This window comes from Anomaloglossus baeobatrachus, chromosome 2 (assembly GCF_048569485.1).
Source record: "Anomaloglossus baeobatrachus isolate aAnoBae1 chromosome 2, aAnoBae1.hap1, whole genome shotgun sequence".
Lineage (NCBI taxonomy): Eukaryota > Metazoa > Chordata > Amphibia > Anura > Aromobatidae > Anomaloglossus > Anomaloglossus baeobatrachus.
Genome location: NC_134354.1, coordinates 786215945 through 786233919, shown reverse-complemented (window position 1 = coordinate 786233919; position 17975 = coordinate 786215945). Strand labels below are relative to the sequence as shown.

Sequence of the window (17975 nt, the reverse complement as noted above, 5' to 3'; positions counted from 1 at the left end):
ATCTCCATGACTGGCTCTTGACCAAGTGATCTTTATTATTTGAAAAAACTCTAAACCGAGCAGTAAGGGGGTGTAAACAAAAGTTTTAGTCCAATCAAGTATCGCAGGGCAGGGCTTCATGACGTAGAGAGATCTACACATCCTTCTTGGATTGGTCAGTCCAGGCTCCAAGAATTTCTTTTGTCCATCTGTCTTGGGTGTAGAACAGGAAATAGCAGCCATCTTTACAATTACATGTGCTGGTATATACTGTGTCTAAGGAAAATACACTGAATATGCAATATACATATATACATGTTAATAAGAAACAAAAGCATTCACAAATATGTGTGTTAGTTCACATCTACTGAACTATATAACTGAGTCTATGAAATGGCTGAATTAAGTGTTTTTGGATACTCAATTCTTTATCCTCAACAGTCCCCCCTAAAGACTTACTTCTGCCATTTCTAAATTCTAAGGGTACTGTGTTCCCTTAGGAAGAGAGGTAGAAAGATCTTTTGAAAAACCTGCCTAACTGAACGTTGAGGCATGGGCGGAAAGGGGAAAGGGGTTTTCTTCACCGGTTTGAGACCAAGGACTCCTAGGCGAGTCCTCACCCTTTGTAGTTGGACTTTCCCATGTCTCAAGGTTCTCTAAGTCCTCTCTTCTAACTGTTCTGGCAATGCTGATCTAAGACTGTACAGGGTTTTCTGAAAAGGATAAGTATGAGCAGAACGCTCAGTGCAGCTCTGGTTGATTAACCCTTCTACAATGCGAGGTGTGGATCCATAGATGTTTCTGTGGTTGGATCAGCTCCTCTAGTGTTGACTCATGGCTCTTTCTCGCTTGTCCTTTAGGATCAATCAGTCTCCTGCCTGGAGACCATATGCTAATAGCTCTGATTTAAGATCTGGAATTGGAGAATACACCTGTTTATCACACTATTCAGTCAATTATATAAAAATATACATGTCTGTGCTAAACCAAAAACATCTTACATAAAGACCTGCTTATTGCAAAAAGAAAACCATATACATTTTATACACGATTTACTAGTTTCCACTTTCCTATAAAATATACACTTTTTGTAAACACATTTTTCTTTACATACCACCTTCATGTGCTTCTCAACAATAATGTCGTTTTCTGCACTGGAATACCTCTGACTAAACCTGGAGAGAGATTTACACAACACGCACAGACTTGCATACAACGTGCTCATGATATACATCTATAATCAGTTTGCAGTCTCTAAGAATGGGTAGAGTAGGTGCAGGGTGTTTCTACGGACTCTTTACAGTTTTTTCTCACTTCGTTCTAGGCACATGTCTTACAAGACTGGGTGAATCTGCCCACCTGGGTACTGAACCCGGTGTCACAAAAGCACACACTGACAATTGTCTTTCACAGATGTTACCTGGGCCATCTTTAAGAAGAGCTCTCATGGCAGAGAAAGCTTACCACCCTTTGTCCACAGACCTTCCTCAGTCAGCGGGCTCCCTGCATGTCACACTCCATTCCTTATTGCTTTGCTTGTTCCTGTAGGGATTTAAGAACACAAGGAGTGACAGAAGTCACTGACGTGACCGGTGTCACCAAGGCATGGTCGGTATTGGTGAAAGACTCTCAACTCTAGGCCCGTTCACTGCTTCTTGGTCAGCTGCACCTGTGCGAGGATCTCCATCCGAATCCATCAGCTCAGATCTAGACTTTCTCTTCAGCATACCTAATTCATTTGACAACAGGAAAAAATCTACAACCTACATACACCTCTAAAGACTCTTACCCACTCCTGTTCTACCCATCTAGAGAGGCATTTAATGCATCACTGTCTCCTGTATCAATAGGATTGGAGGGAGTGGTCGAATTTAGACTACCTCATGTGGTGTAAACAGCAGCATATCCAGTGCAGAATCGACCACCATCTGGTTTCATCTATAAAAACAAAAACTAAAAAATATACATTAGATCATTCTTATAACTTCATCTCTGATCATAATACAGTTAGTGGTCATCTATACTTCACATGACTGAGAATACTGAATAAATAAACAAACAAATAAACATATAAAACAAGACTTTCCTATTTCAGTTAACAGATATACCTCATAGTAATCTAGTAAACATAACCTATGGGAAAAAGGTCAGCTTCAAAACCTATCTAATATGCCTGCTGCGCCCTCCAAGAAACTGGAGAATATAATTAATACCTTATTCCCCCCCTTGTTTAATTGTTTATTTACCAATATAGCAAAATTCAGCGTTTTTATACTGGTATTCCCTAAAAGAAAAGATAAAACAGCAGGTAATAAATTAGCCACATACTAAAACTTAAAAAGAACAAACACTGAAAATAACGTATATCTCACAACAATATACATTACTGGGAAATTTTAAAAACCTTACAATAAACACTGTATCCATAAAGAAAAGAAAAACCTTTCATAGTAGAAACAACTGAGACATGATTAAATGACAGCTGTGACTGGGCGACTAACCTGCAAAAATATATAAATTGTTTAGAAATAATCGTAAAAACAGAAAAGGTGATAGAGTCACAAAATAAAAATATATTGTTCAAATAAATCGCCATTAAAAACAAAACAACACAAATTATATCGCACATCCCATGAAATCTAATATTCCCTATTCAGGTATAAACAGCAAACTAAAAATGTGAAATCCTGAACTCTAAGGGTTAAACCAAACTTACGTCACTATTGGGGAAAGACACATTCCATTCTTATCTCTGACTATTCATCAATTCAGTAAAAATTTCACTTAGTTATCTTTGACTTGCATGTATGGGATAGCTGAGTAAACAAATATACAATTTATACTTATTCAAATGTGTTAGTCATTTATACCACAGAACACCTCCCACCGGGGATGGGTGGAGAGCTTTGAACAAAGAGCCATTGCGAGGGGTGTGGCTTATGAGGTGTACTGCCATCAGTGGGTGTAGCAAGACGGCTGCCACAGGAAGTTCCAGGCACCTGACTTCCGGGTGTAGCATCCATGTTGTGACTCCCTGGGTGTACTGGGAGTGGCTGGAACTACGTAGTAAACCAGGGATACTTTTAGTGCCTGTAGATTTGCATTCCAGCATACAAAGGAGAGATTTGATTAATACCAGATATAATGACTTCTAGAGAAGAACAATGATCACTAGAAATAAAAAATAGCGCTATGAGAAGCACCCGTGGCGACAATTTGATTATAGTAAATGAAAGCTTCTCACCTGATTAGGTTGTGCGCCCTCGCACAACCTCGGTGATGATCATGTAGATCCTCTGGAGGATATGGGGTTGTCACGGCTGATGTTAACCGATTAAGCTGGGTAATCCTGGGGAGATGACCGCTCCTAGTTCCAGGTTCACCGACTCTTGAGATCCTGGAGCTGATTACGGTCGTGAGTCTTCCTCTCAAAGTGTTTGGAATAATTTAGAGCTATTACCATCAGCAGCTATTAGAACCGGAATCCCAGAAAGGGAGTAAAGCATATGGATAATGGTTGGAGCCGGTCTTTTTTTAGCGCTAGTAATAGATCTAATAACTCAGGTTGTCTTTAAGAATAGATTATGCTTTATTTGTGACAGTAAAAGTCAAATAAAATAAAGCTCTTGTAGACACAACGCGTTTCAGCAGGAATATACTGCTTTGACACCTGAGGAAAGCAGTATATTCCTGCTGAAACGCGTTGTGTCTACAAGAGCTTTATTTTATTTGACTTTTACTGTCACAAATAAAGCATAATCTATTCTTAAAGACAACCTGAGTTATTAGATCTATTACTAGCGCTAAAAAAAGACCGGCTCCAACCATTATCCATAGAGAAGAACAATGAGGCACAGCTAGAGAAAAACATTTAGTGATTCTACAAACAGCAACACACAGTGAATAGGGTCTTTGTCCTTCATTATAAACTCACTAGAGATCAATATGGGTTACAGCCTGCCATCTAGTAGTAGTCCAACGATTTTACACAAGTTTTTACAATCTCATATATTTGTCCGCTTTTTTTTTTTTGTAACTAGGGCGACAGCGTTCTCAGCTCCTACTAAAAACAACATATTTACTTTTTGAACAGAGTATACAGTGCTCTAATTGGATCGGCCGTTCCAACGGAGTCCTTTCTCGCCTCGTCCGCGTTTGTAACACGCTGACAGTGACTCGCGTCTAATACGCAGGAGAATCCACTAACTCCAGCACCCTTACCTTAACTAAAGTGATATCCTTTCCCGCCTCGTCTGCCACGCAGACAGTGACTTGCGCCTGAACCGCAGGGGAATACGCTAATTCCACTTTAAGTTAACAGAACCCTTCCCGCCTCGTTTATTATCTATCCAATATTCAATATTCAATATTTAATATTTAATATCTAATATTTAATATTTAATATCTAACATACAGTGGCTGTGTCATCCGCAACACAGGGGAATCGCTAGTTCTCATACTTCTGTTCAAAAACAAATAATTTAAAAAGACTGAAAAACGCATTAATTTCTCTCAAATCCAAACCAAAATAACACTTGTCTTTTTTTCAAATCATTACAACTTGCTTTACTATACAAAGGCTGCAGCCACCTCCACTGACCCCTCCTCTCTCCTTACTCCAAAGAGCTGCGCTGTTTTAACCCCCGGTGTCTGCCTCTTCACTCCTTCACCCCCCTTGCTTCTCAGCTAAAAGACAGCAGGGACGTAGCTATGTAATTCGATCTCTGCTCCTTCTCAAGCAGCTGTGGACATATGGCCCCCACCTTTTTTCTTCCTCTGAGTGTAAGAATGTAAGGATGTAGCTGCTCCCCCCTCTCGCATTCTTCGTTCTCAATAGAAAGACTGTCATGGATGTCCCTGGGCTCTACCAGACCCCCGCAGTCTGCCTCTTCGCTCTCAGTGAAGAAGGAAAAAACTGCAGGCAGTGGGTGATTGATAACTTCCCCCCCTTCTTTTTCACAGAACAAAGACAGCAGCTGCATCCCTAGCCTCCATTTTCTCTCCCTCCGTGAACAATAACAGACAATTAACTCTACGAGAACCAAACAGAGAAATCACAAGCCTGATTAACTATACACTTTATACAACCCAACAGCTACTCAAAAAGCCCCCCATTTCTACCTTACTTACAGCTCAGAAATACAGACAGCCGGATACTTTAAAACCTACACCTAGCCCCTATGGGAGCTGGGTCCTTTTAGCCCACCGGCGAGTGACAGTCACACCGTTAGGTCTCCGGTGCACTACCATTCTCCGGACTAGTGACCACCCCCTTTCGCCAGGTGTCTCTCGAACCACAGGTAAAACAGCACACACAATATATATGATGGTTACCGCGAAACGGAGGGTGATCAAGTCCTCGATATCGAGCAACACCTGGATACTTGTGGAGCAGCCCCCAGACGTCCGGAAAATGGAAGCTCTGACTCACCCTTCTCGCTGGCCCCACACTTGGCGCGCCAATTGTCACGGTCCAAATGACGATGATGATGAGACTCAAAGGATCTCTCGATATCCGGCTGCTGCTTCTAATTAAAAATGTCATGTGTGCACACGAGAATGAAAAATAACTGGACAGCAAGTCAGTTACATCTATCTCCATGACTGGCTCTTGACCAAGTGATCTTTATTATTTGAAAAAACTCTAAACCGAGCAGTAAGGGGGTGTAAACAAAAGTTTTAGTCCAATCAAGTATCGCAGGGCAGGGCTTCATGACGTAGAGAGATCTACACATCCTTCTTGGATTGGTCAGTCCAGGCTCCAAGAATTTCTTTTGTCCATCTGTCTTGGGTGTAGAACAGGAAATAGCAGCCATCTTTACAATTACATGTGCTGGTATATACTGTGTCTAAGGAAAATACACTGAATATGCAATATACATATATACATGTTAATAAGAAACAAAAGCATTCACAAATATGTGTGTTAGTTCACATCTACTGAACTATATAACTGAGTCTATGAAATGGCTGAATTAAGTGTTTTTGGATACTCAATTCTTTATCCTCAACAATTGTGTGTTGTCAGTTCCCCTGTCCCCGTCGGCCAGTTCTGGGACGGGACCGGTTCGCCCCCGGAGTCCATTGCGGGAAGCGACTGCTACAACGAGAGTGAACTGAACGATCCGCTGTACGACCAGAGCCTGCTGGAGAATCTGTTCTACAAGGCACCGGTGAGGGCTGACGCACCGCCATGGATCGTCCTACGCTGTAGACACTAATTCATCTGCAACCTTTTTCCACATTGTTTTACATTTTTATTTATTTCTTTTGTAGACATTGGATGACAGCGATGTCGTCAGCAATGATGATCAGCCGAAATCAAGAAGAAAGAAAACCAAAACTACGAAGCATGAAATTGCGGTTGAGCGTAAATCATCCCCCGGCGAGACAGAGGAGGCGTTATCATTCAGAGCTTCCTCTAGGTAATTGCTGTTTTTCGATATTAGTAGAGTTATAGAGTTAGGGGTACTTTGCACGTTGCGACATCGCCGAGGTCAAATCGAAAGTGACGCACATCCGGCGCCGGTAATGACATCGCAACGTGTAAAGCCTAGATGCGCCGATAAACGATCGCAAAAGCGTTGTAAATCGGTGATCTGTGTAGTATCGGACATTTTCATAATGTCGCACCAATAGGAGATACGATGTTGCTCGTCGTTCCTGCGGCAGCAAACATCGCTGTGTGTGAAGCCGCGTGTGAAGAACATCTCCTTACCTGCCTCCACCGGCTATGCGGAAGGAAGGAGGTGGGTGGGATGTTTACTTCCCGCTCATCTCCACCCCTCCGCTTCTATTGGCCGCCTGCCGTGTGACGCCGCACGACCCGACCCCTTAGGAAGGAGGCGGGTCGCAGGGCAGGTAAGTGCGTGTGAAGCTGCCGTAGCGATAATGTTCGCTACGCCAGCAATCACAAGATATCGCATCTGCGACGAGGGCGGGGACTATCGCGCTCGGCATCGCTACCATCGGCTAGTGATGTCGCAGCGTGCAAAGTACCCCTAAGTCCTAACATTTACAGTGTTAATGTGGCCAACCCTGGGATACCCACTATTTCCAAAAATGAGGCTCTGAAATACCCCGCTGGGTGCACGGCTGCCGCTCCATTTATCCTCTGTCCTGCTACCTCATGAAGAGTAAGTGAAGCGCTGCCGTGTATGTAACTGGACATGTTAGAGCCTCGTTGTTTGGATTAATGGGGTCCCAGCAGTTGAATCCCACCCTTGCACTAGTTATCCTTACATGTTAGAAATAACCCTCTCGCCGACTATAGGTGAATCCTCCATTCACTTTCCTGTGTGCTGGGGGATTGGTCATTTCACCACAAGACATTGGCTCGGAACAGAGTTTCTGAAATGACTATAAAGCCACTAAGCCTAATGCAGTCACATTGCAGATCTCCAGAGCGATGGAGGAAGGACGGGGCGAGATCTGAGACATTGGACCTGAGCATCGATCGTCTTGCATTACTGGGTCGCATTCACGCCGCACGGGTCATTGTGGAGTCTCTAAAGATCAAACCGGAGAGCAACCAGGTGACACCCAGCAAAGGAAAACCACCGCGACCAACATCGGCCACGAAACGGTGAGTCCTAAACCGTTCGGAAAATGTCACCTGATAATGATGCTCCATGCAGTAATACCACAAGGACCCCCGCGATCACAAGATCTGGGACCCAGCATCCCGCCTGTGAATGGAGTGGTAGTGCACATGCATGACCACCGACCACCCCTGCCAAAGACCGGACCCCTGTTTTCATGATCGCTGGAGGTTTTCGCGGTGGATCCTCCCATACTCATACATTTGTCACCTTCCTGTCGATGAGGTTATAAATGTTGTTTGTGGGATGAAATCCTGATCATTTTGGCTTTAAGTAGTTTTTAATCTCAGAATCAGTTCCTCAATGATTTCATCTCACGCATTTAATGTCCTATCTCGAAGTGAGAGACATTTTGCACTGACTCAGCGGATTAGTGGCTGGAAGTACCCCAAACAAGAGATCCCTACAAAACCCCCACCCCCTCTATGTGTACGCTGGGGGTCCAACAAACCCTCCCACCCCCTCTATGTGGCAAAGAGGGGCTACAACCCCCCACCTCCTCTATATGGCATAGAGGGGCTCCAACAAACCGTCCATGCCTGTATGTGTACGGAGGGGCTCCAACAAACCCCCCACCCCCTCTATGTGGCAAAGAGGGGCTTAAACAAACTCCCCCACCCCGTGTATGTGGCCAAGAGGGGCTCCTACAAACCCCCCACCCCCTCTATGTGGCAAAGAGGGACGTCAACAAATCTTTGCACCCCCTTTATGTGGCACACAGGGTCTTCAACATACTCCCACCCATCTATGTGGCAAATAGGGGCTAGATCAAATCACTCTCTATGTGGCAAACAGGGGCTCCAACAAACCCCCCACACCCTTTCTGTGGCAAACAGGGGCACCAAAATACCCCTAACCCCCTGTATGTGGCAAACGGGCTCAAAAATACCCCTAATCCCCTGTATTTGGCAAATGAGCTCAGAAATACCGCTAACCCCTATATTCGGCAAGCACCATCTCCAACATACTCTCCACCCCATCTATGTGGCAAAAAGGCACCAAAATACCCCTAACCCCCTCTATGTGGCAAACAGGGGCCCAGCAAACCCCCACCCCCTCTATGTGGCACACAGGGGCTCCGTCTTTAGAAGCAGCACTGATCTTATCATGGCTGAGGCCTTTTCCTGGGTTTCAGCGTTTGCAGACCTTGTTTTCTGTGTTGCCGTCTCTCATGTCTCGTCTCTTCTCTTCTCCCAGAACCTTTTTCGTGGAATTCCATTTCCCAGTGTCCTCCAAGAACAAAGCCGGAGAAGCCACGGTGGCCACGGAAGTAACACGACTGGTATCGAGCAAGATTGTGAATGGAGGTCAGTGGTCCTCCTCTCCGGATTGTGCTCTTTGCCGTGTATGATTGTTATAATGGACACTGGAAGAGCCGGGCGATGTCACTACAGACTCCGCACCCACATCTCATCTATAGAGAGAATTCCGTTTCCATCCTTCTGTAACAATCCAGTTGGGTCTGACGTTGAAGACTCCAGACTTGTACGGTATCACCTGCGCTGTGTCCTTAGACTACCAATGGAGGGTGTCATCCGGGGAGAGGCAATAAAGGTCGGGCATGTTGTATCCCATCACGCCTGATTATTATGTGCGTTCACATTCGTCATGTGTGCGCCTCTTTGGGGGGGACGGCACTGAACTGGGTCAGATCGGGGGTCCGCTGTGTCTCCCAGCAGAGTTTGGCTGTCAGACCAACCTCCGAACCCTCCTCTTATTTCTCCATCCGCCACGTATAGTATAAAACTCACCATCTTCATACATTTTAACCTTTTTACTTCCTTTTCTGCAGTTGTGAAATTTCAGCAGAGGTTTGTGTTTCCCGTCTTGTTCCACGGACAAACGATCCAGCACTGGTGGGACGGCGGCCTGACCTTCCAAATCTTCATGAGGAAAAGCACCCAGAAAAAGGTATGGTCCCCCCTCAATACTTCACACCCTGACCCCCCTCATGATTACAGGCTGTGTAAGTTTCTGCCCGTCCTTTTATATTATACCATCGGGTTTGCTCTTTGTCTCCCCAGCCCGGGTGTCTTGGTTCTGCTGTCCTGTCCCTTCGCGATGTTCTCCGCTCTCAGGATCTATCCGTCTCCCAGTCACTTCCAGTGCGTTGCTTGGAGAACCAGAGGGAACTGGAGGCTGTTGGGCCCCTGAAGGTCTGTCTGGGACAAGAGGGGCTGTTTGCTAATACTGTCAAGGGAGGAATTTGGGTGAAGACTGCTAACGGAGTCTTCGTTTGGGATATCCAGAGACGGTGCCGTATTAGCTGTATACCAGTGCCGATATATCAATGTATCAGACAATGAATACATCACCAACTGAACTCGTGTATTGGAAGACACCCAATTATACAGAAAAGCTACTTTGGCCTTGAAGCTAAACAGGGAGTTCTCCACTCCTTAATTTCTCACAGCATCTTGTAAAACACATCTTTGTTTTTTGCACATTCTTTCTGTGTGAACATTACTGTTAAGACTTTTGCTCATTATTTGAAAACTTCCATTATTTGTACATCTGTTCACTTATCCTTGGTAACCCCTTCATGACTATACAACTTTGAACAGGGAGTATTATAGATCTGTGCAATTACTACATAGACAGACAGATTATTATACAACTACATCTACATTTTGATTATTTACATACACAGATATTCTTATTACGTTTAAACAAACATACTACAGCTCAGACCACCTTCACAATCTAGAGGGAACATGGCTGGTAATAATGGAGGGAAAAGTATGACTATAGACTGTGAAATTAAATGCTCTTTCTCCTCATATTTCAGGTGTCTGTAGCCATTGCTGGAGATAGCAGAGAATTCTCCAACATCCCAGAGAAATCATCTATGAGACCCAATGTGAGCATCATGGAACCTGAAGATCCGACCTGTACGGAGGACCCTCCAGATCGGCAGCCAGAGCCCGCGCCACTTGCTAAGCAGCATGTCCTCCATCAGACGGAGCGGCCTCGGGGAGCCCCATCCCATCAAGAACTAGACACTGAGGAGGAGAGCGGCTTATTACTGCACGTCGTCCTCATGGTGCCTGAAGGCAAGGACTTTGTGTGCGACCCGGCGTATTCCTCCATCTGCAATCCATACCTGAACTGCAAACTGTTCTCTACCCTGGAAGCGTCTCGCTCTGCCGTCGTGTGGGGCAGCAACCAGCCGCTCTTCAGCTTCTCCCAGGTAACTGTTGTAACGCGTTCCGTTCAGCCATAAAAAATGGATTTTTGTCATTGCCATAAAATTCCTTTGTCATCGAACACATTGGGGGACCCAGGATCGTGGGTTTACGCCCCACACCAAGTAGATAAAAAGTGCTATGGGCTATGCCCTCTTCTTATACACAAGGCTGCACAGTTTAGTGCTAAAAGCAATAGAGAGAAACCTGAAAACTGTAAAACAACCAGGAACCAACATGACCCGAAACCAGAGAAGAATAACACATACTGTAGGTCACAGGCAACGAGAACTGACCCCCAGACTGGAACACCAGGAATAGGGTGTGAGCAGTCTCCCCCAATGTGTTCAGCGAGAGAGGGATTTTACAGTTGTCAAGGTTGGGAATTTTGGGGAAAACCGCAAATGGGGTTTTTCAGGGTCACAGAGACGGATTTCAAATTGGCCTGCACAGATATAAATGAATCAGACAATGAGACGTGTTCACTGCTTGAGCAGAAGCCAGCTTCTGACCCATGTATTGAAAATCATGATTATACAATACCACATTTGACCTTGGAGCAAGAACAAGGAGTCAACATCCCAGCTGGTGAGAACCACCAGATTATAAATTCTCTCAGTATGTTATGAATACGTCTTTCTTCATTGCTCGCCTTAGCTTCATCATCTTTGTTAACACATTGCGGACACACATCTTAGAATCATATTATAAAGCTTCTTTGCAATTGTCATATAGGCACACATAATTATGCAACGACATCTATACTTTGATTATTTACACACACAGATCATCTTATTACATCTGGACAAATGGCCTATAGCCCAGGCCTACCCTCACACAGTAAGTACAAAAGTCCTATTTTTTCAGTAATAGCATTAGGGACAGACGACCGTATGACGTCCCAGAGTAGTGTCGATGGGTGGGAAAAACAACACCACTGAGAGGAAAGGACAAAGCTGTTGGAAGCAGAGGAAGACCTGAAAACCACCCAAAAAACATTTCTGTGGAAACGGCTGAGACGATCCAAAGAGTCCACAGACTTGTTTCAGAAATACAGAATGGAATGTTGTAAAATACTTCTGTGAAACTGCATGAAGGGCATCGTGTTGAAAACTAAGACCGTCCTGCCCAAAACCCTTATACAGAAAATAGATGGAGTCCGATGACACCATGTGCAATGAGACACTGCAGCTCAAAAAAAGTAAAGTTTCTCAGGTGGGGGGTTGGAACCCACCTGAGTAGTGATGGTCATGTCCCCAAATTACTGCCACTGGGAAGATGTCAGACATGACTCCTCTTCATTATCCAACCGGTCAACACTAGGGAGTCTAAGATTTAGAGAATGGAGATTCTTGTGTCTGAACATGGTCTTCACTAGAAAATTCTCCAAACAAAGAATGATTGCCACCAAACCTGCTCAAAAACCCATAAGATTGGGATGGTTTCCACCTGGTTGACACAGACATGCGCCATCGGGGGAGTGAGAACATTAGTGAAGATCCTGGAGATGTCACCAGTCCGAAGGTGAGTGCGACAAAGTGGAATAAGGAGAACCAACAGTGAGAAAACGCTAATGCAACTCAGCGGTGGGAATATGAAGATTTGCGTCACGTATGATTACCGATGTGAGGAATTCTCCTTGTTCCAGTGACACAGACCGGGGAGTCCATGTGACACGTCGTAGCCATACAAATCTGTAGAGCAAGTTCAAGTCCAGGATGACGTTTGAACAATCCGTCCTTTAGGGGAGCTGTGAACTGGCTGGACTACTAACCCTGGAAAATCTTCTTCTTTCGGAACTGGGACGATCCCTGCAGTTGATGGCTCCGAGAAAATAAGATCAAACCTTCAAAAGGAAAGCGAACAAGAAGGCGGAGACGATCTTGTCACTGAGAGATATCACCTTCCTGTCGCAGGTGTCGTCCACATGAGCCGTCCAGATATCTCTGAAGGAAAGAAGAAGACATCCTCTTCACCCAAAAATGTAAAGAAAGAGGGTGAGACCTCCTGAAGACATGCAGTCCTGGAGCGAGGCGTATATGGACAGTTTAGTCTCGGATGAGGCTGCTTGGAGTTGACGGGTCTGGAGGAGCTTTTGTCGTCTTTGCAGAAGTACAAGCTACTTGCAGAGAACGATTCTGGGGAGGCAGATTATGTAGTTGCTGTCCGAAGTACTAGTCTCTTGTAACGGGAAGTCCGGTAAGGACCTTTTTGAACCAAAGTCTGAGCCAAGTGAAGCATTGAACAACCATGAAAGTAAACATGTCTGAGGAGAGGGCATAGCCCACCAGGTGAAGCCATGTCTGAGGAGAGTTTTTAGCCGACCAGGTGGAGCCATGTCTGGGGAGAGTTTATAGCCGACCAGGTGGAGCCATGTCTGAGGAGAGCGTATAGCCCACCAGATGGGGCCATGTCTGTGGAGTGGGTATAGCCCACCAGGTGGAGTCGTGTCTGAGCAGAGTATAGCCCACCAGATAGAGCCATGTCTGAGGAGAGGGTATAGCCCACCGGGTGGAGTCGTGTCTGAGCAGAGTATAGCCCACCAGGTGGAGCCATGTCTGAGGAGAGGGTATAGCCCACCAGGTGGAGTCATATCTGAGCAGAGAGTATAGCCCACCAGATGGAGCCATGTCTGAGGAGAGGGTGTAGCCCACCAGGTGGAGTCATGTCTGAGCAGAGTATAGCCCACCAGGTGGAGCCATGTCTGAGCAGAGAGTATAGCCCACCAGATGGAGCCATGTCTGAGGAGAGGGTGTAGCCCACCAGGTGGAGTCATGTCTGAGCAGAGTATAGCCCACCAGGTGGAGCCATGTCTGAGGAGAGGGTATAGCCCACCAGGTGGAGCCATGTCTGAGGAGAGGGTATAGCCCACCAGGTGGAGCCATGTCTGAGGAGAGGGCGTAGCCCCCAGATGGAGCCATGTCTGAGGAGAGCGTAGAACCCACCAGGTGGAGCATATGTCTAAGGAGAGGGTGTAGCTCACAGGTTTCTCTGGGGGCGTGGTTCACAGGATTCTCTTGGGGCATGGATCACAGGATACTCTGGGGGCGTGGCTCACCGGATTCTCTGGGGGCGTGGCTCACCGGATTCTCTGGGGGCGTGGCTCACCGGATTCTCTGGGGGCGTGTCTCACCGGATTCTCTGGGGGCATATCTCACCGGATTCTCTGGGGGCGTGTCTCACCGGATTCTCTGGGGGCGTGGCTCACCGGATTCTCTGCCCAGCTGCCTCCAGTCACTCTGACAAGCCATCTCCTTTCTCTTCCAGGTGGCTCCGGTCACTCTGACAACTCGTCTCCTTTCTTTTCCAGGTGGCTCCGGTCACTCTGACAAGTTCTCCTTTCTCTTCCAGGTGGCTCCGGTCACTCTGACAACTCGTCTCCTTTCTTTGTCGCTCCATTGGGAGACCCAGACAATTGGGTGTATAGCTTCTGCCTCCGGAGGCCACACAAAGTATTACACTTTAAAAAGTGTAACCCCTCCCCTCTGCTATACACCCTCCCGTGCATCACGGGCTCATCAGTTTTATGCTTTGTGTTGAAGGAGGCACACATGCACTCATGCTCCCATTTTAGTCAGCAGCAGCTGCTGATTTTATCGGATGGAAGAAAAGAGGGCCCCTCACAGGGCCCCCGGCATGCTCCCTTCTCACCCCACTGAGTCGGCGGTGTTGTTAAGGTTGAGGTACCCATTGCGGGTACACAGGCAGGAGCCACATGCCGCTTTCCTTCCCCATCCCTTAGGGGCTCTGGGAGAAGTGGGATCCTATCCGGTCATCCAGGCACTGGGACCGGGCTCCCTCCGCAGCCCCTGAGGGAATCTGACGGACAGGAGACTGAGTATCATCAGGGACAGGGCCCTGCATCTACAGGTACTCTGTGTCCCCTTGGGGACGGTGCATAGAGCACCTGGACCTCAGACGCTGCAGCGACTGCAGTGATTGGTATGACGCCGGGACTACCGCGCCGACCGCGCCTGTTTGCCGGCCGCGCTTTTAACTTTAGTCCCCGGCTTTTGCGGCCTAGTGCCTTAAACTCCCGCCCCCGGCCCTGCCAGTCAGGGGGTAGGGCGGGACGGTCGGTCGGACGCCGACAGTGAGGGCTGGAGCACACTTGGCTGTCCTCCGCCCCCCTCACTATTCACTCTATGGCACAGATCCCCGCACAGGTACTCAGTGTCCCCTTAGGGACGGTGCATGGAGCACCTTGGACTTAGACTTGGCAGCGATTGCGGGGTTGGTACGGGACTACCGCGCCGACCGTGCCTGCTGGCCGGCCGCGGTTTTCAACTTTAGCCCCCGGCTTTTGCGGCCTAGTGCCTTAAACTCCCGCCCCCGGACCTGCCAGTCAGGGGGAGGGGCGGGACGGTCGGGCTGACGCCGACAGTGAGGGCTGGAGCAGACTGGGCTGTCCTCCGCCCCCCTCACTAATCATCTACGGCACAGATCCCCGCACAGGTACTCAGTGTCCCCTCGGGGACGGTGCATGGAGCACCTTGGCCTCAGACTTGGCGGCGGCTGCGGGGGTAGTACGGGACTACCGCGCCGACCGCGCCTGCTGGCCGGCCGAGGTTTTTAACTTTAGCCCCCGGCTTTTGCGGCCTAGTGCCTTAAACTCCCGCCCCCGGACCTGCCAGTCAGGGGGAGGGGCGGGACGGTCGGTCTGACGCCGACAGTGAGGGCTGGAGCACACTTGGCTGTCCTCCGCCCCCCTCACTTTTCACTCCGGGACTCCAGATTCCCGCACTTTTGGGGTTACGCCCACGGCCCCCTCTTCCCCTGTAAACGCCGACAGCCATGTTTTTAAGCAGCACACACTGCTTGAGCGGTCGGTAAGCCAGGTGGCTTCTTCCCATCGGGCTGGGCCACCTAGAGTGCTGAACTGTATATATATATATACATATATAATATTGTATGCATCTTCACAGTTCGGCGGTACATACTCAGTGATCACTGTGAGCATTGCTCGGGCCATGTGGCACTCGCTCAGCGGAGCCTGGGGCACTGGTTGGACTCGGCCCGGGTAGAACCGCCGGCGTCCCCTGTCCAGACGGCAGGGACAGAGTTTGCAGCTTTTGCTGAAAAACTCTCTGAGTCACTTTCACGCTCCAGGGCTCAGTCTATGGACATATGGTCTTCTAAGATACTAGAAGCTTGCAGCCCAGACAGGCCCCTTACACAGGCCCCGGGCACTGCGGGATCGCTCACAGGCCCCGCTCGGTCCTCGACGCAGCGGGCTCCTGGGGGGACCTCTACTTATTACGTGGGGGACTCCGGCACGGACTGCAGTCCCAGACCGGCTAAGCGAGCTTGCTTAGAATCTTCCCCGACTTCATCAAGAGTCTCAGCTTGAGGACTCTCTAGAGGATGAGGCGGAGGTCGCAGCCCAGGACTCTGTCCGGACGTGGCTCTCAATGCTTCAGAGATGCTGTCCAGAAGCACAGGGCTTTCCCGGACAAGCGTTTTACTAAACGCATTAATAACACACGTTATCCCTTCCCCTCTGACGTGGTTAAGGGTTGGGCTCAGTGTTCCTAGGTGGCCCTCCAGTCTCTAGACGGGCGGCTAGATCCGTAGTAGCAGTGGCTGACGGTTCAACGCTCAAGAATGCCACGGACAGGCAGATTGAGCTCCTAATGAAATCCATTTATGAAGCCATAGGCGCGTCCGTTGCCCCAGCCTTGCAGCAGTGTGGGCACTCCAGGCTATCTCAGCTGCTCTGTCTGAGATTAATGCGGTCATACTCTGCTCCGCAATTAGCGTCTTAGACGTCCCAGGCGTCGGTTTTTTCATCCTACGCCATGAATGCTGTCCTGGACTCGGCTTGCCGTACAGCGGTAGCATCCGCCAATCCGGTGGCAGTCCGCAGGGCCATGTGGCTACGAGAATGGAAGGCAGTCTCTGCTTCCAAGAAGCTCTTGTCCGGTTTGCCATTTTCTGGCGACCGATTGTTTGGCGCACAATTGGATGAATCGATTGAGCATTCCAAAGGAATGGACTCGTGCTTACCCAGCCCATACCAAAGAGACCTTAGCACCCTCAGCTAGGTCCCCATCTCATCGTCCAACAGGCTACAGAAGAGCCAGAGAAACTCTTCTGCATGGCGGTCCAGGTCAGGGGAGCGGTCTCCACATGTCCAAGACCGTTGGATGAGAGACATTCTGTCTCACGGTTACAGGATAGAGCTCAGTTCTCGTCCTCCGACTCGTTTCTTCACAACATCTCCGCCCTCCGAGCGAGCTGATGCACGTTTTCAGGCGGTGAACACTCTGAAGGCAGGAGGAGTTGCGTTCCCGTTCCCCTTCAAGAACGTAGTCGCGGTTTTTACTCCAACTTGTTCGTGGTACCAAGAAAGGACGGATCATTCCGCCCCGTTCTGGACTTCACACTGCTCAACACGTGAGAACCTGACGGTTCCGGATAGAATCTCTCCGCTTTGTCATCGCCTCGATGGCACAAGGAGACTTCCTAGCATCAATCGACATCAGGGATGCTTATCTCCATGTGCCGATTGCACCAGAGCATCAACGTTTCCTGCGTTTCGCCATCGGATGGCAGCAGTGGTGGCGGTCCTACACTCTCAGGGCCACTCGGTGATCAAAACTGACACCGACCCAATCTCTGACTTACCTCGGGATGGAGTTTCATTCTCTCTTAGCGATAGTGATGCTTCCGCTGCATAATCAGCGTTCACTACAGGCAGGGGTGCACTCTCTCCTTCGGGCCCAGTCACACCCCTTGAGGCGCCTCATGCACTTTCTAAGGAAGATGGTGGCAAAAAGGGAGGCAGTTCCCTTGCGCAGTTTCGTCTGCGTCCGCTTCTATCGGACACCACAAATGTGACAGGAGGTCGACGTCTCTAGACAAGAACGTCCCTCTTTCTTTCCACTCCCTGGGCGAAGGGAAAATCCTTCCGGCCCCCAGCCGGGGCTTTGGTCACAATTGGACGCGAGTCGGTCAGGGTGGGGAGCGGTCTTCCTCCACCACTCGGCTCAGAGAGCCTGGACTCCGACAGAGTCCTCCCTTCAGATCAATGTTCTGGATAAGGGCAGTGTATCTAGCCCTAAAGGCCTTCCAGCGGTGGCTGGAGGGCAGGCAGATCCGAATTCAGTCGGACATCGCCACAGCGGTTGCGTGCATCAACCACCAGGGCGGCTCACGCAGTCGTCAAGCCTTCCGAGAAGTTCGGCGGATTCTGCTGTGGGCGGAAGCC

General features: G+C 48.4%; 1 protein-coding gene across 1 annotated transcript in view; it reads left to right on the top strand.

The window, feature by feature from the left end:
* The window catches only part of C2CD3 (C2 domain containing 3 centriole elongation regulator), a 155134-nt gene that overhangs the window by 43204 nt on the left and 93955 nt on the right, over positions 1 to 17975 (top strand). Inside the window, exons 8-14 of the mRNA XM_075333991.1 lie at positions 6008 to 6152; positions 6256 to 6404; positions 7376 to 7564; positions 8778 to 8887; positions 9373 to 9491; positions 9605 to 9736; positions 10369 to 10770. Coding sequence (XP_075190106.1) covers positions 6008 to 6152; positions 6256 to 6404; positions 7376 to 7564; positions 8778 to 8887; positions 9373 to 9491; positions 9605 to 9736; positions 10369 to 10770 — 1246 coding nt within the window. The remainder of the gene's footprint in view (positions 1 to 6007; positions 6153 to 6255; positions 6405 to 7375; positions 7565 to 8777; positions 8888 to 9372; positions 9492 to 9604; positions 9737 to 10368; positions 10771 to 17975) is intronic.